We start from the raw sequence: 26,479 nt of genomic DNA, 5'->3' as shown, positions 1-26,479 counted from the left end.
AGGCAAACAGGGTTGAGTGACTTGCCCAAGGTCATATAGCTAGTATGTATCTGCTATATTTGAACTCAGAAAAGTGAATCTTCCTGACTCCAGGCTGGGCACCTATCTAGTGAGCACCTAGCTGCCCCTCCAGCCAAACTGACCTCCTTGCTATTTCCCCTATCTGCCTTGTATTTCCTTGTCTTTGTCTACCTAGAATGCACTCCTTCCTTGCCTCTGCCTCACAGGAAGAGTGCTTCATAAATCACATAGATGTGAATGAAAATTATTATTTTTTTGTGCCATTTTTGGTGAGGCAATAAGGGTTAAGTGACTTGCCCAGGGTCACACAGCTAATAAGTGTCAAGTACCTGAGGCTGGACTTGAACTCAGGTACTCCTGACCCCAAGACCAGAGCTCTATCCACCGAGCCACCTAGCTGCCCCTAATGAAAATTATTGTTAGGGGGATAGCAGACCCTGAGAATGCAAAGACAAAAGGGAAAACTAGAACTGGCCCTCAGGGGAGCTTACATTCTGCTGGGGAGGAAGTGGCACTTAAACTGATGAGTAAACACCAGCTAGTCTGCATGGAAAAAACCACCAAGGAGCAAGATCCGAAGAGAACTTCGTTGCAGCCCAGACTAAGTTGCTTCATATGGCACATGGAAGTAATAATGGTAATGATGGTGCCTATCTCCCTGGCAGTGGTGAGAGTGAAATGAGATGATGCAGTCCTTAAAGGAATATGGAAACATACAGCATTGTCCTCCTCCTCCTCCTCATCCTCATTGCTAAGGGAAGCTAGGGATTCTAAAGAGGCTGAGAAGTGAGGAGGGAACACATTCATGAACAGGGCAGGAGAAAGATGGCTAGCCTAGGTAGAAGTCAAGGCAAGAGATTGAATTCACAGGTTCAACATCAGCAGGAGAGCTGATTTTGCTAAACTGTAGAGTGCTGAAGGAGACTGCTAGCCCACACTTTACATATATTGGCTCATTTGAGCCTCCCAATGACCCTATTCTTATTCCCTATTTTAAATATGAGGAAACAAGCCTAGAGATGTTAAATGACTTGTCTAGGGTCACACAGCTGGTAAGTGTCTGAGGCAAGATTGGAACTTAGGTCTTCCTGACTCCAAGGCCAGTGCTTTCTCTCTTGGCCCCATGCTGTCTCTGGGTAAGTCTAGAAAGAGAAGTTGGAGTGAGACTGAGGAGATTTCAGTGCCAAGGTGAGCTGTATGCTGCAATAGAATTCCCTGGATTTCATCCTGGACCAGTGCACAGACAATCTCTGCATGGAGGCCTCCTGAGCCTTCCTCCCAGGGAAGGCCATCCCGATATTTCAGAACTCCAAGGAGGTGATTGGCTCCTCCTGGGTGAAAAGCTACAAGGTCTCACTATATACAAAGACAATTACTGTGTTACCCTGGGCCCAAGTGTCCTTTCCCTCAGAGGCTGCTTCTTTCCAAGGAGATGATACATTGTAATTGTTCCCACTGCTTTTCAGCTGGGCTTCGGAGGAGAATACCCTGCGCCAGTTAACTTCCCTCCCCCTTCCATTGTCCCCCAGGCTGGCCCTCCCCAGAGCGGGGGGAACTTGTTGGATATGATGTACCGGCAGCCCTCGCGGTGGTCCTACACCTTCCAGATGTTTTCCTTCCTGAGTCGGCTGCGAACTCAGCTGGTCCCCTCCCCAGAGAGCCTCTTGCAAGGCCAAAAGCCGGTGCATGTCTTTGAGCGGTCAGTGTACAGTGACAGGTAAGGTGCTGAAACCAGCAGCCCTGGTAGTCCCCTTGGCCCCATGCCTGGAAGGCCTGCCTTCCTTCTCCCGAGGGGGCCATACTCCCACGTTCAGAAATACAATTGACTGAGAATAGATCCTTGCATTTGGAAGACACTTTAAGGTTTGCCAATCTGCCTCACTCAATCTGTGATTATTATGGGAAAACTGAGGCTCTGATGGGTTGTCACTTACCCATGCTGACACAGCTAGTCATTCCAAACCCCGACTCCAACAAAAGCAAAGACAACTCTACGGAGCTTTGGGGATAGAGAGGATTCAGCTTCATGAGATCAGCTTTATAAAGAGTTGATCCATTTCTAGAAAACCCATAGATTCAAAACCAGAAGGGACCTATCCACTCCCTTTACTGGTGAAGAAACTGAGGCCCAGAGGCTGAAGTGACTTGCTGAAGGTGGCAGAGGCCAGAGCCGAATGAACCCTGGACCTCTGCACTCTGGAGTCAGTACTTAACCCTTTGTCCCACCTTGCTCTATTTAACAAACTCAAATGACTCTTAGGTGGCAAGTCAGCAATACTGTGGCCCTACTTTTTCTTCCCAGGGCCTATGTAATACCAGATAATCTCAAAAGTCCCTCCTAGCTAGAATTGACTGAATGGTATAGCATTGTTGACAGTTTCCTTCTTTTCCCCTGTCCTCCAGCCTAGCCCATCCCATTTTCTTTCTTGGCATTGATGTAGTCAAGTGGACTGCTCCCACTGGAGTGGCTACTCTAGGCCAGTCCAAGAGGAAGCCTTTGCTTTAGCGCTTTTAGGTGGGATCTTTTGTCATTAGAAGGCCAGAAGCTGCTCCCAGAATTCCAAGCCTGGCCCCAGGGATCTCAGTCCTTGGCAATGATAGAGCAGCATCAGAATCAGTGGCATTGTTTTCAGCTAAAGACCAAGTCCCTTCTGTCCCTTTACATTGACTCCAATATTTTACCAGCCTCTGGTTTCATCCATATCAGGTCTCTCTCCACAGATGCAGATTGCAACTCCTCTGGCTGAAGAATTCCTTGCCAGCGACCAGCCTGGTCCTGGGAAACTCCAAATTTGGCCAGGCTGGTACAAAGACAGCAGATGTACACGTGGTCTGCCTCCAGGCTGACGGTAACAGAATCTTAGAGCTGGGAGGAGATTTGAGGTCATCCATCCCAAACTCTTCCTTTTATAGATGAACAGACAGACCCAATCAATGAATCAAGAAGCACGTCTTTAAACTTGTGAACTTAAGCCTCCTTCAGCTCTGGATTCTGTAGCAGGAATAATAACAACTGACATTTATAAAGTGCTTTAAGGTTTGCAAAGCACTTTACATATATTATCTCCTTTAAGCTTTATACAAACCCAGTGAGATAGATAGGTACTGTAAGTATTCTCAGGTCCATTTTACGAGGCTTAGAGACATGAAGCTGCTAGCCTTTAGTCACACATCTAGTAGTTTTAGGGACACAATTTGAACCCAGGCCTTTCCAGGACCCCAATAGATCCAGTGGATTCTACCCACTGTCCCATGCTGTCCCCTAGGCACCCAGCCTCATCTATGGGAAGAATCTGTGAAGTCAGCAGCCCTCTCCTGCTGCTGTGGAATGAGCTTCTCTCCCAAGGAAGCAGCAAATCAGCTTTAATGACTTTTCAGGGTCTGTTTGTTGTAACCTGAGAAGGTTGGGCCCTGTCCCTGTTGGCGTGGGCTTCAGTTCACTGGTCTTTTCCAGAGAGTGTCTGGTGTCTAGACTCCCAGGCCTGTTTGGAGACCTTTAAACGTGATTAACAGTGTGGCTGGCCCCCTGCAGGAGACCCTCTGGAAGGGGGAGTCATTGGGCTGAGTCTTGGGTAGCTGCCCTGCAGCCATGGCCTTGGCCTAGGTGGAGGGTGGAGGGAGTGCCCCTCCCTTCCCTGCCTTCCCTTGGGTTTACAAGAGGAAGTGCTTGCCTGACCACAGACCCCTAGGGAGGCAGGCCAAGGATGATTATCTATGTTCTCCAGGTGAGGAAACTGAGGCCCAGAGACGTGTTTATTATTAAACACCTACTGTATACCATACAATGAGCTGGATGCTTGCCATTCAAATACAGTGAGTGGCCCAATCCTTACCCGCAAGGAGCTTCCATTTGAATGGGGGGAGGGGGGCCACAACAGAGGGCATAACAAGTACATATGTAAGGGAAGATATAATAAATAGGATGAGAATAGTTCAGAAAAATAGTGAGGTCATCGGGGAAGGGGGACACTGGTAATTACCCAAGGTCACATAGCTCACAGTCTGAACTTGAACCCAGGTCTCCTGATGACAAACTCTACTGTGACTTTGGAAAACAAAAAAAGGATAATGATACTACAATAGAAATGAATTCCAATTCCCAGCAAAGTCAGTACTGACCCACAGCATTCTAATCAGGGGACCCCCCACATCCCATCTGAGTGTCAGAAAGACCACATGAAAGTTAACAGAAATGAGCGTTAGGCCTCAGCTCAGCTGGGCTTGCTGAGAAAACCAAACAAGGCAGTGATTGGAATCTTCTCACCTTCCCAAAGAGAAAGGCAACCCCAGCTGGGCTCAGACTACTGGGGACTTCTCTCAGATTAGCACCGTCTCCCCTCCCCCAAGCCCATATGCTTTGGAGGAAAGGACTATAGAATCATATAATTGGAGAGCTGAAGGGGCCCAAATATCCCGTTATATACTTATTATGTAATAGAGGGCAGAGATGAAGAAAAAATGTTTTTAAAAATATAACTTAGTTTCATGACGGGTGTGTAAAGCTGTATCTTATTAGTGAGAATCTGCCACTGACCACCTGAGTAGGTCATGTCACTTCCTTGGACCTCAGTTTCCTCGTCTGTAAAATTAGTGGGCAGCTAGGTGGTACAATGGGTAGAGTGCCAGGCCTGGAGTCATGCCTGACTCACGAGTTCAAATATAACCTTAAATGCTAGCTGTGTGACCCTGGGCAAGTCACCTAACCTTGTTGCCTCAGTTTCCTCATCTGTAAAATGAGCCGGAGAAGAATCAGGCATGACTGAAAATGACTAAACATCAACCACACTGATGCGTCTGAGTAGGTGGTCCCTGAGGCTGCTTTTAGTCCCAGTCTGTGATCCTATGGTAATAATTTGAGTCAGACAGTGGAAAGAATAGTGAAGTCAGAGTCAGATGACCCAATTTATTTCCTATGTGACCTTGAACAAGTCTCTTCCTCCTCCTACCCCTGGACTGCAGGGTCCTTGACAGTAAAATGAGATTAGATTGTACAATCTCTAAAGACCCCTTCAGATCTGAATCTATGCTCATTACCCTCTCCTGCCCCCATGCTAGGGCAGGAGTTTTTGCAGAGCTTCCAGGGATTTGCAGTTGGGAATGGCAAGTGAGGGAAAGGGCATGTGAGCCGGTCCACAGGAGAGGGACTTTAAAAAGCATTTGTACTGCAGATTCACTGCCTGGGAAGTCAGCCCATCTGTTCCCACAGAGCTATTCCTCCCAGGCCCCTGAAAGAGAGAGGCGGAAGATTCATGGCCCTGGCACAGAGGCCAGACTCCAAGATGGTTCCAACATGTGGTTAAACAATTTGGAAAGCAGGAGAGGAGAGGAGAGCTGGGCGGATGCAGCCCATCCAGGGGATGTGCTGGCTGCTCTGCTGGGAAACTTCTTGGTCAGCCCTGGGCTTCTGTAAGTTATTAGAAAGGAAAATTGGGGGCCTGGTTTTGGCTGGCTACTCTTTGTGCTGGTAGCTTATTTCCTCTCCTTCTGATGACATGTGCTTGCTCTTCTTTCCAGGCAAGACCCAAATCTCAGGCATTCACTGCTAGAGCACAGGAGGATGCCCAGGAAAGCTTTGAATTTTCTTGGCCTTCGAGGTCGTGCTTGCTTTTTGAAACCCCTCTTGAACTCCATATAGAGACATTCTCTTATTCTTTTCGACTTTGTTCAGGCACTCCCCCACTCTCACTGAGACCCACTTGCCAAAAGACCTCTCTATTGTGTAGGAGAACCAAGGAAAGTCTTTTGCATGCGGCAAGGATTCCCTGGAGAACTCTCAGAATGACCTCGATGGGAATTTTCACCCACGCTGGGAGGGCATTCCCCCATGATGGCTTCCTACCCTGTTAGCCATATTGTAATGCTATTATGCATATATTTTATTCACGAAGACCATTTGGATGTTGTCTCAAACAATGTAGATTGTTGGCTCCTACAGATGCTTTGACACTGTCACTATTATCTGATACTATAGTTTCTACTGCCATAGTGTTACTATGTTAATCTTAGCAGATAAAGTAGTGCAGACACTTTGATAGAGTGTAGCATAGCTGTCTGTGGACACTTTGATGATACAAGGAGGAACCATCCTTGGACGCTCTAGTAGAAACTGTGATAGTCTTGTCAGTTGGATACCTTAGTATGGTTACTCTGATGAAGAGTATAATGGTAGCCAGTAGTATAGATACTTTGCCAGGAAAGGGTTACATTGATGAATTACAAAGGGCTTGACTGTAGGTTCTGATTGAGGTAGACAGTTGGGCTTGCCACGTTGGGGGAGGGGGGGTCTCCCTTTTGGCTCCTCCCCATGCAGGTTACCTTCTCCCTTCTGGTGGTTTCCATGAAGAAAACCTGTGTGAGAGGGTCAGCTTGAAAGGACTAAAGGAGGGGCAGCTAGGTGGCACAGTGGATAGAGCACCGGCCCTGGATTCAGGAAAACCTGAGTTCAAATCTGGCCTCAGACACATAACACTTACTAGCTGTGTGACCCTGAGCAAGTCACTTAACCCCATTGCCTAGCCAAAAAAAAAAAAAAGAAAAGGGAGCATTAAAAAAAGAAAAGGCCTGAAGGAGAACCAGGAGCACGTTAGGATTGCCTCCTTGGCCCTGGCTCTCCCTGGTTCTCCCCAGCTCCTTTGGCCTTGGCCCACCTTAAGCATTTGGCAGACTTTTAAGTGCTTTCTCCCCTGGGCCATAATTCCACCTACTGCCTTCCTCCAAGAAGTAGGAAACATTTCAGATATAGAATCGTGGGGTGTTAGCTTGGAAGGGTGTTTGGATGTCATCTAGTGTTTCCTCTTCCTGGGCGCCCCAAGGCTAGTGGTCTGGGGACCTAAATATTTCTAATGGAGGGAGGGCAAGGGAAGGGCCAGTGGAGAGATGGCTTCTGTACTGAATCTTTAATCCTTATAACATGCTGAGAAAAGGGTCAGTATGACACTCCTTTTGGCTAATAGGGAAACTGAGGCAAGGATATACAGGCTTCCCACAAAGCACCCTGGGAATCTTGGATAATTGAAGGCCTGCCTGATCTGGGGTTAGCCCAAGGTTGACAAATGCAGTGGAGTGTTGCCTTAGGAACTAGAGTCTACAAACAAGCCTCATTGTTTAGGATTTGAATTGCATCTTGTGGCTTGGATGGTTGGGAGGAATTAAGCTTGTATGCAGACCTCGTGAGATAAGCTGATCCTTTCGGAAGCCCTAGTTTCTGTTTGCCAAATGTTGTTTGTTTAGCTGGGATGGGGATCTGGGGGAAAGGGGTGAGTTTTAAATTCAGCCCCTACTTCCTTCAGTTGGGTCTGGAGACATCAGTAAAGTGTTTGGTGAGGAAGAGAGTACACTGGAAACACACATGGTGGGGGACAGGGCAGAGCCAGCCAGTTCCTTTGGCACTGCAGAAACCATGAGGGTGTATTTCCCAGCTCCAAGGACAGCTGGGTCTGGGCCTTTCCCAGCTACTGAGACTCTGAATGTTATTCAAGATGTGGCAGGTGGCAGTTAAGGCGCATTCTCCTACTCCATGTGGAGCTTGAGTTTCCTAGAGAAAAAAAGAGCCCCCGAAAACTCCTGGGCCAGCTTCTCCCCTCCCTCTCCTCCTCAGGCCATCCTCTCTGCTGACACCCAGCATCTGGTTTCCTGCAGGCACTGGGCAGGGGCCAAGGGAGGTCTCTTGAAGACTGAAAATCCCCTCCCACTCAAAAGTTATCTTCCATCCATTCCATAAGCAGGATGTCTCTGGCCTAGTTATGTTTATATTGTCTCCCTCATTAGAATGTAAGATCTTTGCAAGCAGGAACTGGTTTTGCTTAGCCCAGTCACTGGCACAAAGGAATGGAGACTAGACCTGTGATTTCACTAGAATAGAGAACTCCCTGGTGAGGAAAATCCTTCTACCAATGCAGGTTGCCATGCTCCCTGTAACTTATAGTCTTTTTTTAAATGATTTTTATTTTTCAATCAACAAGCATGTTCTTAATCTGTCCCAGAATTCTTCCCCCTTCTCCCACATTGAGCACATTAAATGAAAACAAATTCAACAAATAAAGCCCTCAACACATTTGTTGTTCAGTCATGTGCCACTCTTTGTGACCCCATGTGTGGTTGTCTCAGCAAAGATGTTGGAGTGGTTTTGCCATTTCCTTCTCCAGCTCATGTTGCAGATGAGGAAACTGAGGCAGAGTCAAATGACTTGCCCAGGGTCACATAGCCAGTTAAGTATCTGAGGCCAAATTTGAACTCGAGATGAGTCTTCTTAATTCCAAGCCGGTGCTCCACCCACTGCACCACCTACTCGCAGCTAGTTACACAACTCGTGTACAAAATCCCCATTGGCTTGTAGGCCTACCTCACCACCCAGCGAGATGTGTCAGTCAGTGGGAACTTAACACATAACGGCCCGATGGACAAAGACTGGCAACTGGATCTAAGTTCAAATCCAATCCCAGACATGCCACAGGGGCAAGCCGCCCAACCTCTCTGCCTCAGCTTCCTCAGTATCACTTACAGCCTTAAAGAGTAGGAGAAGCCCTTAATAAATGGTTTTTGAGTAACCAGTCATAGCTGGACACACAACTGGGACAGGATGGGAGCTCAGGTCTTCTTGACACCATGGCCAATGCTCTATCCACTACGTCGCTCTGCTCTCATAGCCTCCGTCTGTCTGCCTGTCTCTCCGTTGAGGTTTAGAGGCTTAGGGGCGCTAGGGCGCCAGAACAGCAAGACGACGGTCCTGCCTGAACAAATTCGACACAAGCCTTCTTTCAGCCAAAGACAAGGTTTATTAAAAATCCACCCTATTGGGCAGGCTGCTAAGGAATCTAAGCATGTGTATCACTAATGCAAATGGGCCAGATTGAATCAGAGTCATTGGCCAGATTTTAAGAATTTGAGCACCTTCACGGTGCCTAAGATGGATGTCATGGACAGGAAGTCTGTGGGAAGGGTATAGGAGTGGTGAAATAGTCTGAGGTGACTGTGACGAGGGGGTCTGGGGAGGATCTGGATGGGAGGGGCCAGTAAACTGAGGTGATTGTGGGGTAACAGAAAGCTGGGGACCCGGACCACATGGCCAAGGGAGAATGGAGTCTAGATAGGATTAAGTGTGGGAAGTGGCCATCCCATCTGGGAGTAACTGAATTGGGAGATAGGACATAGGCCAGGAGGAAAGAGGCCAGTTGAGAGGATTACTGGGATGATGCCTCAGGTGAAGTCTGAGATTTGACCAGGTGGGAAAAGGAGAAAACTCAAGGAGAGTTGGGGGGGGAGGGTCCCCAGGGCCCATAACTGTCATCCCTCTCTCTCTCTCTCTCTCTCTCTCTCTCTCTCTCTCTCTCTCTCTCTCTCTCTCACACACACACACACACACACACACACACACAGGTCACAGCTCCTGATCTCACCATCCCTCCAACCTAGTCCTTTGAGATCCCAAACACTGAAACTCCCAGTCTCAATGTCCATACAACCCTGCTGCTCCCTTCCTCTGGTGAACCTCTTCTTGCCTTCATAATTTGTTTAGGTCCTATTTTCTCAACTGTGGTTCTGTCTAACTTGTCTCCATCTAGTCTTGACCTTATGGTCCACCATTTCAATAATGTCTGCTTTTCTATCCTTGAACCCCTTGCCTCCTAGATGAGCCTGGCTAATTCCTACCACCTCTCTTAATCAACCAATCAGTCAACAAGCATTTATTAAGCACCTACTGTGTGCCAAACACTTTCTTAGGCATTTGACTATAACCTTGAAAATTCCGTGTCTGTCTTCAAGGAGATTACCTCCTCTTGGAGGAAACATGTACAAATATAGATATAGACGGAATAAATTCAAGTTAATTTGGACAGAGACACAACCACCAACCAGGAGCATTAGCGAAGGCCTAATGGAGAACATGGCACTTGATCTGCCTCCTGAAGGAAGGGGGTACATTTTAGATGAGGAAGACTCTGGTCCAGCCAGATTGGATTTGTGGTTCCTCATCACTGCAATTTCCTCTCCCGACTGCAGGCCTTTGCATTGGCCAGCCACCGTGCCTAAAATTCACTCCCTGTGTGCTGAGGCAAGGAGTTGAGAGAAGGAGTAATCATGCATGAAGAATACAATAGACCAGACCATATAGCTGGTGATAAGGTTGGAACGGTATATTGGAATCAGGTTGTAAAGACCTTTACATGCCAAATAGGGGATTATGTTAGAGGGAGTGGTAGGTGCCAATTGAGATGGGGACGTTTGAAAGTCACTGGAGATTCTGGTGACTCGACCTATGATATGTTAGTGTTTTTTAACCCTCACTGAACATTCACTGATACCAGTCGCTTATTTTCTTCACGTCACATAGATAGACTCCATCAATTTCTCTATAACAAACACTGTAGGACAGGGAAGGGAGAGTTAGATTTGGAGGCTTAGAACACTGGTTTAAATCCCTGAGCTATTTACTGTGGGTGTGACCTTAGGCGAGTCACTCTGGCCCTCAGTTTCCTAGGTCATAAAATAAGGAAGTTGGGTTTCCTGACTTCTAAGTCATCTTTCCCCTCTGGATATCTGAATTTTAAAAGATTTTTTCCAATCTTATCTTTTTCAAAAGTCTCCCCACTTTCACTATCTGCAGGTCTTGCCTCTAGCTCTGAATTACCTACTACCCTAAACATCTTAAGTGAAGTCAGTAAGCATTTATTAAGCACCTACCATAACTAGGTTCCAGGCACTGTTCTAAGCTTTGGGGTTACAGAGAAAGGTGCTTTTTTTTTTCTTAAAGGCCCTGTTCTCAAGGCTTATAAAAAGGCTTTTTGCAGAAGGTGGGACATGAAGGAATCTAGGGAAGCAGGGAAATGGAGATGTGGAGGAGAGCATTCCAGGAATGGAGGAGACCTGCTGAAAATGAAATAGAGTTGTGAAGCCACTGTCACTGAATCAGGGAGTGTACATAGGGGAGGAAGGTGTGAGAAGGGTGGGAATGTAAGAAGGGACCACGTTGTGAAGGGCTTTGAATGCCAAACAGAGCATTTTACATTTGATCCTGAGGTCATAGGGAGCTTATTGTATAACATGGTCAGACCTGCACTTTAGGAGGGTCAATTTGACAGCTGAGTGGAGGATGGACTATAGTGGGGACGTACTTGAGGCAGGGAGAGCCCATGGCAGTCATCTGGGTGGTGGGTGATGAGGGCCTGTACCAGGATAGGGGCAGCATCCAAGGAGAGGTCTTTCCCCATCATCTCCTCCTTGATGTTATAGCATAATGTCAGGAAAAGAATACCGACTTTGGAGCCAAGAAGAGCTGGATTTGAATCCTGTCTCATACTCTAAGTTGCTGTCACTTAGCCTTCCTTGCCTCCATTTCTAAATCTGTACTTAGCTTCCCTGACTTCTTTTTAAAATGGATCCTGTCCTCCTTCTGGATGCCTTCCCCTGCCCCAAGCTTTGTTCTACCACGGTTCCCCTCCCTGTGGGACTCTTCTTTGTCTATATAACTGACTCCTCATTCTTAAACGCAGATGTCTCTTTCTTAAGCTGTCTCTTACTCTTTACTGTATCAAGCCCCTCCACCCCCATGGCTTCCCTTGTATACAAATGACTCTCAAGTCTATATCTTCTATCTCAGATTCTCTTCGGAACTCTGGCCCTGTGTTGCTGGGTTTTTTTTTTCTTCCTCTGCCTGCTGGATGTAGCCATCTGGACATCCCATTGGTACATCCCACTCAGCAGAGCAAGTACCAGGCTCCTCATTAATTGGCTTTATGGATCCTTTCACCACCACTGTGACTTCCTAGAGTAAAACACTCCTTCCTAGCCACTGTGTATCCCCACAGCCTTCCCCAGCCTCCTCCTCTAAAGTTGCCTTCTAGTTAATCTATATTTGTCTTATGTCTATCTATTTACTCATGTGTTCTCTCTTCCATTAGAATGTGAGTTTCCTGAGGGCAGGGTCTGTTTTTGCCTTGCTTTCTATCCCTAACTTAGCAGTGTGACTGGCATACAGTAAGTGGCTAATAAATACTTATAGACTGATGTATTGTCCTTGCCTATTAGAATGGAGGTTCCCTGAAGGCAGGAACTCTCTGTCTTATTTTTGTATTTGTATATCCCAATGCATAACACTAATACATGGAAAATACGGAGCACCTAATGATGCTTTTTCATTCACACATATCTATCTCCCCCTCCTCCACACTGCAAACTTCTCTATTTCTGTTGATGGCTTCAATATCTTCAAAGTCAATAAGGCTTAAAACTGTTCTCCCTTTTCCTCCATCCCTCCCCACCCCCCAACTTCCAGTCATTTGCCACATTCTGTCCATTAGACCTTGACAAAATCTCTTGCATCCGACCCCTTGTCTCTGCTTGGCTTCAGCCATCTTTGTTTAAGCCCTCATCCCTTTCCCCCTGTGCTTCGGTAATCGTCTCCTAATTGGGCTCCTTGCTTCCAGGCTGCCCCCTCTGCCTGCCACCCTTCACACCTGAGGCCCCAGCCTAATTATGTCACTCTCCATTGCTTACCCAGTGCAGTCCACATGCCCGAGCCTGCCATTCAAGGTCCTCCACTAGCTGTCTCCAGCTGACTTTTCTATACTTGCATGTAATCTGTGGTTCAGACTAACTGGTCTCTCCTCTGCCTCTTGTCTTTGTCCTGCTCTTCCTGTCTTTGCTGATGCAATTCCCCTGAGCCTGGAATAGAATTCCCCTTCCTACCCCCACCTCCATTCATTGAAATTCTTTACTTATTTCAAGGCCAAACATAGGGGCTGCCACCCCCAGGGAGTCTTTTTCTTTATGTATCTACGTGTTTATTGTATGAAAATGTGAATCTGTTATATAGTGGGGGGGGGGTTTAAAGTAAATTAAATATAACATGGTTGCTCCCACCCTGCCCTGTCCTGTGGGGGGGGCAGGGAGAGGAGGGGCCCCTTTTAAGCTTCCTTGGACTGCTCTGAGCTTGGGGGGGGCAGGGAGAGGAGGGGCCCCTTCTGAGCTTCCTTGGGCTACTCTGAGCGGGGGGGGGGGGGGGGCAGGGAGAGGAGGGGCCCCTTCTGAGCTTCCTTGGGCTTCTCTGAGCTGGGGGGGGGCGGGGGAGGCCAGGGAGGTTCATTGTTTCATTGATGGCTCTCCATCCCATGAAGTCTTCTTCCCTGGACTCGGGGCTGCCAGTGCCCCAGTTCCCTTCTCCAGCTTCCCCAAGCACTTCGCCTGGCTCTCCCCTTTGCTTATTTTCCGTTTTCCTTTCTATGTTCAGTTTCTTCCTTTAGTTCATAGTTATTTGTGTGTCTTCCTCTTCCTATTACATTGTAGTCTCCTTGGAAGTGGAACCTGAACATTTGCTCTCTTTTCCAACATCTTATACAGTATTTCAAAGGAGATACTATATTTCAGTTTCCAGCATTTGTCGAGCACTTGCGTGCTAAGTGCTGGCAATACTGAGACAAAAGGGAAAAGCCTGCCCTCAATGAGCTTGCATTCTCTTAGGTAAGCAACACGTATATTTTTAGGCAAATGCAAAGAAATATAAATGTATTAGGGGTTGGGGCTAGCAGCTTAGGGGAAGCAGGAAAGGTTTCTTATAGGGTTTATACTGAATCTTGAAGTCAATCAGTCAGTCAATAAACATTTCTTTCTTAAGATCTCTCTACTGTGTGATTGAGCCAGTATGAAGATAAGATGGAAAAGCACAACATGCAAACAACAGTGTGCCAATGAGCTATTGACAGGATAAATGGAAACAATCACCAGAGGGAAGGCTCTAGCATTAAGGGGAATGAGGAAAGACTTCCTGGACAAGGTGGGCCTTAGGCTGGGACTCTAGGGAAGCCAGGAGGCAGAGAAGCATCCTAGGCTTGGGGACAGCCAGAAAGAATGCCCAGCGGAGAGATTCCATTGAACAGCAAGGATGCTGGAGTCTCTGGCAAAGCGTGGTGGGGGAGGGGGTGCAGTAAAAAGGTGCAAGATTCTATATAAAGTGTTTCAAAGACTTTGCCACACTATATAAATACGATTTTGTATTCTCCCTTTTGGGGCAGCTAAATGGTGCAGCAGGTGGAGCACAGGGCCTGGAGTCAGGAACACCTGAGTTCAAATTCAGCCTCGGACACTTACGAACTCTGTGACCCTGCGCAAATCCTTTCAGCTCTGTTTGCCTCAGTTCCTCATCTGTAAAATGAGGACACACTGGAGAAGGAAATGGCAAACCACTCCAGTATCTTTGCCAAGAAAACAATCCCATGCATGGCCACTTAGAGTCCAACTTGACTAAACAATGACGAAGCCCTTCTCCTCCTTCTTATTGTATGTCTCTAACCCCTGACCCGGAGCCTGGAACTCAATAGGTGCTGATTAAGTGTTTGTCCAGTTGAACGGGCCTTCGTTTGTTGACAGTTTTTGGAGTTGGTTAATTGCTGACCCAGGGAGCCTCGTATTGGGGAAGAGTGCTGCACACTGCGTAAGGAATGGGGGGCTCAGGTTCAACACCCAGTTCTGGCTGATAATAATAGTAATAGCATTTCTATATAGAGCTTTAAAATTTGCAAAGTGCTGTACAAGTATTATCTCAGTGGATCCTTACAACAACCCTGGGAGGTAGGGGCCATCATTATCCCACCTTTTGATTTCTGGTTGGTTTTTCAACCTGCTCTTCCATCTTTTTTTTTTCTTCCCACTGTGCCCCACCTCTCAACCCCACTCAGGTACATCTTCGCCAAGAATCTCTTTGAAAATCGCTTCCTAAATGATGTCGAGTGGGCTGTCTATCAGAATTGGCATTCCTTCCTTCTCCGGGAGTTCCACAGCCGCATTCTCCTGGATGGCTTTATCTACCTTCAGGCTTCTCCCCAGGTATCACAGAGCTGGGGCTCAGAGAATTCCAGAGACCTGAGGTGGGAGGAGGGTGGAGCTGGGGGAGGGGGTGGCTCAAGCAGGGCCATCTGAACCTTATCAGCTGAAAGAGGGAGGGGGGGACAGTCTAGGATGCTGAATTTGGAGTCAGAGCACCTGAATTCAGATCTAGCTCTGCTGGTCGTGTGCCCCTTAAAAGACCTCAGAAGGAGATCTGGGCAACTCAGTCCCCACCTACAAAATGAGAGGGTTTGACTAGATGACCTGATGACCCTTCTAGCTAACTTTAAGACCGTGAGCCTATGTTAACACAAACACTGGCCCCCCCAGAATCTAATCCTCTGTTTTCTAAAACCAAAGCCCCTCCCCAGCCAGGCCCTCTGGAAGCGGCCTTCAGGAGATGGAGGGGGGAGGGGGGAACCCTTGTCTTCATTTGGGAAATTGAAGCCTGGATTTCCCTTTTTGGCTCGTGGCGCTGTGGGTCGAGTACCCAATTGCCTCAGCTTCCCTTGCAGCCCTAGGGCATGAGTCTGGCCTGCTAGGAGGGAATGGGGGGAGGGAGGAATGCTCTTTCCTGCCTCCATTAAATATTTTCTTCCTTGCCTTTGTGATGCTGCCTTCTCTGCCCAAGGAAAGCAGCCTAGGAATAATTGCCATTCCCAGAATGCCAGTAATGGATTAGCAAGTGAAAGCTAGTCAAATTGTAGAATTCCCATCATAATAGCCCATGTTTAGGCCAAATCACTTAGTAGTAGCATTATCATCCCCATTTTACAGATAAGGAAACTGAGATTTGAGCCACTTGTATAGTAATCGTAAGATCATAAAACTCATGTCTTCTGAACTGACTAGACCTTTGTGTGTGTGTGTGTGTGTGTGTGTGTGTATGTGTGTATGTGTGTGCATATATATATATATATATGCACACACATACATATTCACGGTCCTGGATTTTGCACTAACTGGCTATATGACCAGTGGAAGGTGATTTCAGCTCTCTTGGACTCACTTTCCTTCATAAAATGTGGAAGTGGGGAGCAGTCAGATGCTGCCATGATCCTTCCTCTTCTATAAAATGGAAGGTTAGAAAGTCTTCAAGGCCCCTAGCCTAGTTCCTGGTATGAACTAGCCCTTAATAAATACTGTTGATTTTTTGTTGATTGACTGATTGACCAATTGTCTCTCCCCTTAGAAAGTAAACTTGAGATTAGGAACACTTTCCTTGTAGTCTTTGTACCCCCAGAATCTAGCATAATGTCTGGCACACAATAGGTACTTTGTGAATGCTTGCTGGCACTCCTATGAGCGCCAACTGTCCCTTCAACATTTATGATCTTAAATTAATTCACTTCAAAAAGCTTGTGGAGAGAGAGCTGGCTAAATGATACCCTCAAAGGCCCCTTTCAGCCCTAGATCTGGAACCCCATGAGCCATGAGGCAGATAAGCTCCAAGAAAACTAGGCCTTCTATCTTCTTGGAGCTGAAAGTCCATCGATGAAGAAGGATTATTTTCCCCAGCTCAATATGAGGCATTGCAGGCTCATTGGAGAAATAATAGATAATAATGATGATGATGAAACATGTTCACTTATGCTGATGTTTGGTCCTCCCAACAGCCCTGGGAGGTAGATGCCATTATTATCCTCCTTTTAAAGATGAAGAAATTGAGGTAGACAGAGGTTAAGCAACTTGTCCAGGGTTGATCACAGAGCAAGATTTGACTTCAGTCTTCCTGACCACAAGTCTTGTACTCCATTCACTATGCTACCTAGGAATAGCTAGGGGATGACTGGGGAGATGATTTAATTGAGAGGCAGAAGGACCTCATTTCATTATTGTTGTTATTCTTCAGTCATTTCATTATTTCCAGCTCATTTTACAGATGAGGAAACTGAGGCAAACAGGGTTAAGTGACTTGCCCAGGATCACAAAGCTAGTGAGTGTCTGAGACCAGATTTGAAGTGAAAAAGAAGAGTCTTCCTGACTCCAGGCCTGGCATTCTATCTGCTGTGTCAGATAGCTGCCCCCATTTCATCAATAGTTCTCATTAATACAGAGGAAGAAACTGAGGCCCACAGAAGTTAAGTGATTTGCCCAAAGGAGCACAGGTAATAAGTGTCAGAGCCAGGATTTGGAGCCTAATCCTAATTAGAATCAATCAATGAACATTTGTTAAATGTCTAGTTTATGTGATTTTTAGGGGCAGCTAGGTAACATACCAGATAAAGTGCCAGGCCTGGAGTCAGGAAGACTCATCTTCCTGAGTCCAAATCTGGGCTCATACCTGCTAACTGTGTGACCCTGGACAAGTCACTTTGCTCCATTTGCCTCAGTTTCCTCAAGTGCAAAATGAGCTGGAGAAAGAAATGGCAAACCATTTTAGTAGCTTTGCTAGGAAAATCCCAAATGGGGTCAAGGAGAGTTGGACGTGACTGAAACAACTAAAACACGGATCTGATTTTTGCTAGGCTCTGGAGAAACAAAGACAAAAATTAAATAGCCAGCCAATCACCAAGCATTCGTTTAGTAAGGATTTAGTAAGTGCAGTGGATACTGAGGAGAGCTAAGAGTCCCTGCCTTCAAGGAGCTTACATTCAAATGGGAGAAATAATAGGACCACATTGAAGTGAATGAGGACCAAGATGGCAGCTTCTCTTCTGGCTTCACTGATTTTTGGGGGCCATCTAGTTCAACACCCTCATTTTAAGGTGGATTCACTGCAGCCTAGAGATCTGACCTGTTCAAGGTCTCACGGGTAGCTAACAGCAGAAGCTGAGTTTGAAACCAGGCCTTGTGACTCCAGAACCAAAGAATACAAGTCACTAAGAGAATGATTTCATTTCACCATGAGGAAAAACCTTGTAACAATTCTAGCTGTCCAAAAGTGCACGGGATACTTTCTAAGGTGATGATTGACCACCATTAAAGAGCTTGAACAAGCATTTCTTGGGAGTTTTAGAAGGAGTAGGCTCCTTTTCCAAGTAGAGGTTAGATAGGACCTCCAAGGTGCCTTCCAACCCTTCAATTCTCTGATCAGTTTGAAAGGTGTATAATTCAGTCCTGGCCAAAGTTCACAGAAACAGGGGAGGGGAGAGAGCTTTGCCCTAGCCTCGCTGACAGAGCCTGGGATTGTCTTCTAGATTTGTCTGAAGAGACTCCGCCAGCGGGCCAGGGCTGAAGAGGAGGGCCTCGAGCTGGGCTACCTTGAACAGCTCCATGCTCAGCATGAAGATTGGTTCAGCCATAAGGTGACTGAGTAAGTGGAATGCACAGCTGTCCCATGGACCGCTCGCTGAGCAAGGATACTACTTCTGTCATGGCAGTATTGCAGATGGATAGAGATCACTGGCCTTGGAGTCAGCATGGTCTGCATTTGAGGTCCATCCCAGAGATTAAGAGCTGAAGAGACTGTAGAAATAGCTGAGGAAACTGAGAGGTCAAGTGACTTACATAGGGTCACACATCTAATAAATGTCAGAGGTGGTGACTCCAGGGCCAACAGTGCTATCTGCCATGTGTCTTATTAGAAGCATGACCTTGGACAAATCACTTTAATTTCCTCAGTTTCCTCTAAGGTCCCTTCTAGATCTGTTCTTGCTTGTCCTTCATTCTCAAAGAAGACCGTGACATCAGGAAGGTGATGCCATGACTTGCAAGTGAATTGGATTTAAGTGGAGAAAGGCTGGGCAAAGTCACCAGTTTCACTTTCTCTCTGGAGCCATCTGGGTCCAGTGGCAAGATACAGATCAGGACAATTGGAGATGCGCCCCCTCCCCTGACTTCTAGACTTAGATCCATGACAAAGGGCAGGTAAATTCACCTCTCAGTTCCTCCAGTTCCTCAGCTGCAAAGTGGGCTAATAATAACACTTTCCTCACAGGGCTGTTACAAAGCTCAAACGAGATATCATAGAATGTAAAGAGTTTTGCAGCCTTCAAGTGCCTTCAGATGATGCTGGCTCCTAGGATTCCTAGTGGGTTGTAGCCACCCCGAGACCCAGACTTAGAACTATCCCAGCAGTTTCTGGCTGGTTTTTCTGAAATGAGTGTGTGGAGATGCACAACCACCCTTTTGGTGGTCTCTGTACATTCTAGGTGACTTTCTGTTAGCTTTTCTTGCATCACTCAAAGTTCTGATCTTGGAAATAATTTTGCAAATTTGACCTCCCAAGGTTTTGCTCAATTCTTGTCCACCCTGGGAGAGCATCCACTCCTTCCCAATGACTTTGGGTTTTAGCAGCTAGGTGTCAAAGTGGATGGAGCACCAGGCTTGGAGTCAGGAAGACTCATCTTTATGAGTTCAAATCCAGCCTCCGACAAAGGAGAAGGCCATGACAAACCAGTCCAGAGACACTGTCTCTGTCAAGAAAACCCCAAATGGGGTCTTGAAGAGTCAGACACAACTGAAACATGACTGAGCAACAACAACGTCACAGACCCCAAGAGCAATCTCAACGCTTGAAGAAAAAAAAAGCCCGTTTCCTCGTTGTTTCTCGCAGATGAAAACTCTAGGACCAAGGCAGAAGGGACTATGAGGCCGTTTTATTCAACCCATCCATCTGACAGATGAGGAAACTGAAGCTCTGAGACCTGCAATGATATGCTGAAGGTCCCACAGCTACTAAATGGCAGGAGGCAAGATTTGACCTCAGGGCCTCTGACTCCAAGGCCAGATTGCTCATCCATCCCTCTTCTCCCATTCTAGAAACGCTCTAAACTGACTATTTCTCAGCCTCTCCCGTTTGTCTGGGTCCTGCAGGCTCCACTTTGAGACCTTGAAGAAGGCCCCTGTGCTGGTGCTGGACGTCAATGAGGATTTCTCTGAGAATGCAGCGAAACAAGAGGAGCTCGTGACAAAGGTCAACACGACTCTACCTCTGATTACAGTAGATTTACAGTGAACATTTAACATTGTCCTGAGCCCCCTGCTTTGCTGAGGGACAGGGTGGTCTCTAAAAATAAACCCCTGGAGATCCAGGCACTGTGTGACCTTGGATGAGTCATTTATCCTCTCTGGGCCTCCATTTCTTTATCTGTAAAATGGGAGGATTAGACCAGCTGACCTTTAAACTTCCTTCTAGTTCTAAACCTGATGATCCCATGGCTTCCTTGGGCTTTCACCTGAAAAGAGAGAGGCCAAAAGACTTAGGTCACTTAGAGTCACTTAGGAGAGAGTTCTGGGTTTGGAGGCAAGATCTGTATTCAGATCACGCCTTTGCACTTCCTGGCTGTGTGAGCCTCTCTTTTCTGATCTGCCAGTGAGGAGATTGGACTGATTTGCTGGACCCCAAAGCCTCTTCCAGTGCTAAATCTATAACAGTTCTCCAAGTGCAGGACCATGTGGCCCTTGCTGCCTGGGTCAAATAGAGCAGGGAATGGGCTTCCTGTTTCCTCCAATGCTGTCTTCTCAGAAGTGATTGACTAATAGAGCTGTCATAATCCCCATATATTTTGTCCATTGAAGCATCCTGGCTCTCTGGGCCCAGGCAGTGTGGACTCAGGCCCTCTCTGTTCCACCCCTTCCTCTACTTGCCTTGCACTCTGCTTATAAACAAATTGTTTTCTCTTTCTTCTGTCGAACCTCTGTGCTCTGCTAAGATGCCTCCAGCCTGACTAATCCTGCCAGGGCTTTGGGAGCCAGGCTTCTATCCATGTGGGCTGCTTTGGTCCCAAATGCCTTTGTACCTGGTGATTGGGAGGTACCGTGGCTGGGAAATGCACCCACGATCCCGTAGCTGATGATGTGAACTCAGCTCGGCCAGTGCTTCTGTGATGCATCCATGACAGCTCCTACTCAAAGCCTCTTGGCGTCAGCAGGACCTGAGCCTCCACCTCTGAGGACTTGGCTTCCAAGGACGCACTGTCACTTCTGCACCACAATGAAACAATAGGCCCAATCAGTAAGCAGGGGCTAAGAGCCTACTGTGTGCCAAGCATTCTGCTAGATGCTGGGGCTACAAAGACAAAAGACAAAGCTGACCCTGCCCCCAAGGAGCTTACACTCTGTCTCAAGAGGACTTTGGTAGAGGCATGGCTTTTTCCTCTCTACTACAGTGAGAAATTGATTTGTGTCTCTTTTTTTCCAACAGGTGAACACCTTTGTAAAGAATCTAGGATGACGCCGTGGTCCTGCTAGGCAGGATCTGTTGGCCTGGGCAGGGATTCTGACCAGCTAGTGCCTTTCTACAGCTTAGAGAACCATGGATTCCATCTGTCCAGGCCTCTTTGCTCCCCAAGCCTTATTGGGCACTCTTGGGCTTCTTCTTTAGTGACCCTGAGCAGCTGCTCTGAGGATCACTTTCCTCATCTGTCGAATGACAGCATCAGACTTGATGGTCTCCAAGACTCCTTCCAGCCCTACAGCTCTGATCTGAGATCTCATAGTCCCAGGATAAGAGGATCTCAGAGGGTTTTGTTCAGGCTTTCCTTGGTTCTGAAAGACGTTTTCCTTTGTCTTCAATTTCGTTTTATTTTCAGGTCCAAATTCTCTCCCTCTCTACTCCTCTTTCCCCCCCCATTTAGAAGATAAGCAATACGTTACAAACATGTAGAGCTGTGCAAAACAAGGCCAACATGTCCAAAAAGAAAAGGAATACAGACAGAGACAGACAGATACACAGAGGAAATAGGCCTCCTTCAGTCTCTGTCTCGAGGTAGACAGCATGTTTCATTGGGTCCTTTGGAATCTTGACTGGTCATTGTGTTGCTCAGATTTGCTAACTCTTGGAAGGCCTGGCTTTCATAAATCCCATTAGCCGTACGTGTGCTGAGTGGATTCCCCACCGCATGACTGGCTTTCTCTGACCTCCCATGGGTCCCTCCCCACATCAGAGCTCCTGGTGGCATGCTAGGGCAGGGAGCCAGGCCCAAGGGAGCCATGCTAAGCTCTCGAGTGTGGGCATGGGCAGAATAAAGGAAGTGGTTGGGCAGAAAGAACCGAGTTGACAAGGGTGAGACCACAGAGCAGGGAGACCATGCCAGGGCTCAGGGCTTTGCTTCTCCACCCCTGCCCCCCACATGTCCTTATGAAACCAGGCGTCTTGGGATGCTCTCATCCTTTCTTTCCTCCTTAAGTTTTGTGATTGATGACTTTTAGAATACAAATATACAGAAGCAGATCATCCTATGTTGTCCTATGAATACCAGGCAGGAGTTTTGAAATAGAAAGAGCCCTGGATTGGTAGTCATAGGGTGGGGGACAGGGAAGACCTCCAGAGACATGGAGGTTGCTTCTGCCAGTTACTATCCAAGTAGCCTCAGACAGTTCACATCACTTCTCTGGCTTCAGTTTCCTTATCTGTAAAAGAAGGGCATTAATGGGGCAGCTTGGTGGCGCAGTAGATAGAGCACCAGCCCTGGAGTCAGGAGGACCTGAATTCAAATCCGGCCTCATGACACTCACTAGCTGTGTGACTCTGGGCAAGTCACTTAACCCCAATTGCCACCCCCACACACACACACACACAATAAGGGCATTAGACTAGATGACCTCTGATTTCTCTTTCAGTTTTCAACCTATGGCCACCCAAATTCCATTCTGATTTTTATTGTTACATATTGTTATATGTACAAACACATATGTATTTAAATACATGGCTGTAGCAAATATGTCCATCCTGCTCCTATTCCTGTTTTCCCCCTTTCATGTTATTTTATATGAGAAGTATGAATACAGTGTTGGACTTGGACCCTAAGACCTGGGATGAAAGGTGGCCACCAAGACTACCCTTAGGCCCAAAAGTAAGGTCACTTAATCTGTCTGGGCCTGAAACAACTCTCAAGGACCAGAAAGTTTACTGGTTTTGAGATTTTTTTTTTCTCAGTTACATATAAGCAGTTTTTAATATTTGGGTTTATTTTTTAATTTTGGGTTCCAAATTCTCTCCCTCCTCCTTGAGAAGGCAAGCAACTTAATATGTTACACATGTGCAGTCATGTAAGACATTTCCACATTAGCTATGTTACAAAAAAGAAAAAAATAAAGTTTTAAAAAGCATGGTTTGATCTGTGTTCAGACTCCATCAGTTCCTTCTCAGGAGGCAGATAGCATTTTTCATCATGAGTCCTTTGGAATTGTCTTGGATCATTGTGTTGCTGAGAATAGCTAAGTCATTCACAATTCATCACCATACAATATTGCTGTTACTGTGTACAATGTTCTCCTCATTCTTCTCACTTTGCATCAGTTCATATAAGTCTTCCCAGGTGAAAGCCTCCTATTTGTAATTTCTTATAGCACAATAATATTCCATCACAATCATGTACCACAGCTTCTTCAGCCATTCCCCAATTGATGAGTATTCCTTCAACTTCCAATTCTTTGCCACCACAAAAAGAGCTGCTATCAATATTTTGGTACACATAGGAAGGATCGAACATTTTTTAGACAGTAAAGAATATGACTGTACCCAAAAAAGTCACTGACATATTGACAAATTAGTCTTCCATGGGTTTTGTCATATTTTGATGGCTCCTGGATTGCATAATAATCATGGTAATCTTGATAATGTTTGAATCAATCAATAAACATTTATTAAGCACCTACTATACCCTGTGCTAAGTGGTGGAGGTACAAAAAGAAGCAAAGAATAGTACCTGCCTCCCAGAAGCTTGCAATCTAATAGAAAACCATATTTGGAATATCTTGACCTCTCTGTCCATCAATCTGAACTCCCACAAGTGATTTCCATCTTCATATTCCAAGTCTCACAAGGTGGTCAGACTTTACAGCTCGCTCTCGCACCCCACACTGAATTAGCTACACGATCTGGTGGATCTCAACACCTTGTCCTTCCACCTGGACCACATCCTCCCTCCTCCTGACCCTCTCCATTCTCACCTCACCTTCTGATTCCTCAATCCCTCCCAGTCCATTGCCTCTGCTCTCACCTTACTTAAACTACATGATCTCCAAAGTCCTTTCCAGATCAAAATCTGGGAAAATAGCCCAGATTTTCTTCTTTTCACAGCCTTGAGCTTAGACAGTACTTATCCTCCAGCCTTGACTCTCTGGCCACCATGTTCTTCTCTTCATGTCTTAGCAACCCTTGGCTCTGGGTCACCCTTACTATATACCTTCTCTATCCTTGTTCCCAAGTTCCAGAAAATTCCTGGCAAAAGTCAAGAAACAAGGCAGACTGGGACTACTCCAAATTCATGTCATCTGACCTCAACTGGATCCTCATTACATGATGTCCTTTTTCTTTATATTTGCCTATCACATAGCACTGCTCTTTATGCCTACAAACTCACCCCCATCCATACTCCTATTTTGCTGAGAAAACTGTGACCATCCATCAATACTCTACCTCCACACTTCCAAACCTCTTTCCATCTCCACCTAGTCAATCCCAGTGTGCTTCATAAATGTTAGCTGACTATCACTTCCAAAGCTAACAATTTCCCTCATGGCTTTGATCCCATCTCTTCCTGCCTCTTCTGGGAGCTTGTTTCATCATTCACTCAGTCCTAAGGAAATTGATGAAAAAGAAGTTACTGAGCTTTTACCATATGCCAGGAAGACAACACAGAAAAGGAAGCTAGAAAGTGGAGAGGAGGTCCTGGTTCTGGGCAAGCTAATGTGAAGGCTCACCTCTCCGAGCTGTGTCCCTAGGGCAGAGTACACATTCTAATGGGAGAGTTCTTCCTATCTACTGCCCAGGTCTACTTCTTTGGAAGATGATCTGACAAAAACATCCCCAGCAAGCTCTCCTAGATCTCTCCTCTCTTTCACTGTTAACTGCCTATAGAAAGTGGCCTTTAGTGGCTGTCTCCTTGTCCTTACCACCTTAGTCCCTTGTAATCTGGCATCTCTGATTCCACCACTTGACTGAAACCACCCTCTTGACATGTTCATCACTTCATCTTAAGGCCCATTCTCAGCTGCTGCTTTTTCTTTAATTGTTGACCTCCCCGCTCCTCCTAAGGGCCCTCTCTTTGGCCTTCTCTCATCCTGCTTTTTCCTGGGTGTCAGTGATTTTGTCCTAGGCCCTATTTTCTCACTAACATTTGCTCCCCTTATTCCAGGTTCTTGATTAATATCTCTGTCTAGATGATCCCTGACCTATCTAGCCAGCCCTTGTCTTCCTCCTAAGCTTCAGTCCCACATCTCTACCTATTAGACATCTCCACCTATATGTCCTATCAGTCGCTCGTGGCAAACATGGCTAAGGCTAAGACTAAACTCATTATCTCCCCTATTGAATCACTCAGCACCTTCCTCTAAAGATCTGTGGAGGACACCCATATTCTCTAAGGAATCCAAGTTCAAAATCTTGTCATGGAGGGGCAGCTAGGTGGCGCAGTGGATAGAGCACCGGCCCTGGATTCAGGAGGACCTGAGTTCAAATCCGGCCTCAGACACATAACACTTACTAGCTGTGTGACCCTGGGCAAGTCACTTAACCCCATTGCCTAGCCAAAAAAAAAACACAACTAAAATCTTGTCATGTATTAAACAAGATTTGTCAAGGGTTTACTATGTGCCAAGCACTGTGTTAAACATTAGGGATACAAGGAAAAAACAAAAATAATCTCCACCCTCAAAACATTTTCTGGGGAGAGAGCATCTGTACATAAACAGGAAAATGCAGTATACTTACAAAGTAGACCCCTGATAACCCTGGTGGAGAAGGCCAGAAAGACCAGAAAAGGTTTCCTGCAAAGGGAAGCATTTGATCAGAATGTTGAAGGAAGCCTGGGAAAGGAAATGAAGGGGGCAGAGATGAGGCAGCTTTTCAGCCCTGATTTGGACTCTCTGGACTTCACCAGCATGGTCTAGCTATCTTCTCACCCTGGGATTTCCCTCAGCACCCATAGCCTTCTCATCCAAGAACACGTTTCTGCCTCAAGAGCCCCCTTCTCCCCCAGTGAATTCCTCCCAGAAACTCCATTTTGAGAAAGGCAATCGTACCTGTCCCTTCTCAATTCACTCTCCCTCTCTCCACAGGGACTCTTCCAAACCTTTCCATCCCCCTCCCCCCAAAACCTCCTTTGTCTCCTCCCCCTAATCTGCCAGCTGAGAACCTGGCCTCAAATTTTACAGAAAAATGGAGGCCATTCACCATGAGCTTCCTCTCCTCTCCTTTCCCTGGAAGCCTTCTCCAACACCTTGTTATTCCAGGGCCCTCTCTCTTTTTTATTTCTTTCCTATCTTGTTTGTGTGTATTCCTGTGCTTTTCTCCACCATTAGACTGTGAGCTGCTCGAGGGAGGGGGGATTGTTTCCTGCCTCTTTTTGTGTCCCCAGCACATGGAAAGTACTTAAATGTTTGCTGACTGACTGACTGACAGGAAGGATCGCCAGAGCAGCCAGCCAGCCTCCCTCCCCTTCTTGGCCCAGCTTCTGCCTCTCTGAATTTCACCACCATTCCAGAGGGAGGTATTCCCCCCCCCCCTGCTCCTTCTCAGCTCCCTTTTCTGCATTATCTTCTCCCATTATAATGTAAGCTCCCTGAGGGCAGGGACTGCTTTTCTTCAGGCTTTTCTTTGCATTCCCAGCACTTACCACAAGGTCTAGCACAGAGTTAGAGCTTAATAAATGCTTGTTGACTGACTGACTAAGAACATTCACAGCATGGGAGAAAGCCAGGAACAGCAAGCAGGCCTATATGACTAGACCAAGGGTGGGGAACCTGTGACCTT

General features: G+C 46.6%; 1 protein-coding gene across 4 annotated transcripts in view; it reads left to right on the top strand.

Moving 5' to 3' along the window:
* DGUOK (deoxyguanosine kinase) overlaps positions 1-22,833 on the top strand; it is a 40,700-nt gene extending 17,867 nt beyond the window's left edge. Inside the window, exons 3-7 of one of the 4 annotated variants that reach the window (XM_021007746.2) lie at positions 1,551-1,738; positions 14,691-14,838; positions 17,979-18,094; positions 19,597-19,696; positions 20,927-22,833. In XM_021007746.2, coding sequence (XP_020863405.1) covers positions 1,551-1,738; positions 14,691-14,838; positions 17,979-18,094; positions 19,597-19,696; positions 20,927-20,956 — 582 coding nt within the window. In that variant the 3' untranslated portion in view covers positions 20,957-22,833. Of the gene's footprint in view, positions 1-1,550; positions 1,739-2,877; positions 5,428-14,690; positions 14,839-17,978; positions 18,095-19,596 lie in introns of those variants that run through there. The other 3 variants (XM_078149235.1, XM_078149233.1, XM_078149234.1) reach the window with 3 other exon arrangements.
* The last annotated feature ends 3,646 nt before the right edge of the window (positions 22,834-26,479 follow it).

Source organism: Phascolarctos cinereus, unplaced genomic scaffold (genome assembly GCF_003287225.1).
Source record: "Phascolarctos cinereus isolate Bilbo 61053 unplaced genomic scaffold, phaCin_HiC Scaffold_2;HRSCAF=192, whole genome shotgun sequence".
In the NCBI taxonomy this organism is placed as follows: Eukaryota; Metazoa; Chordata; class Mammalia; order Diprotodontia; family Phascolarctidae; genus Phascolarctos; species Phascolarctos cinereus.
Note: the sequence above shows the minus strand (reverse complement) of the source record. Positions and strands in the feature narration are given on the sequence as shown.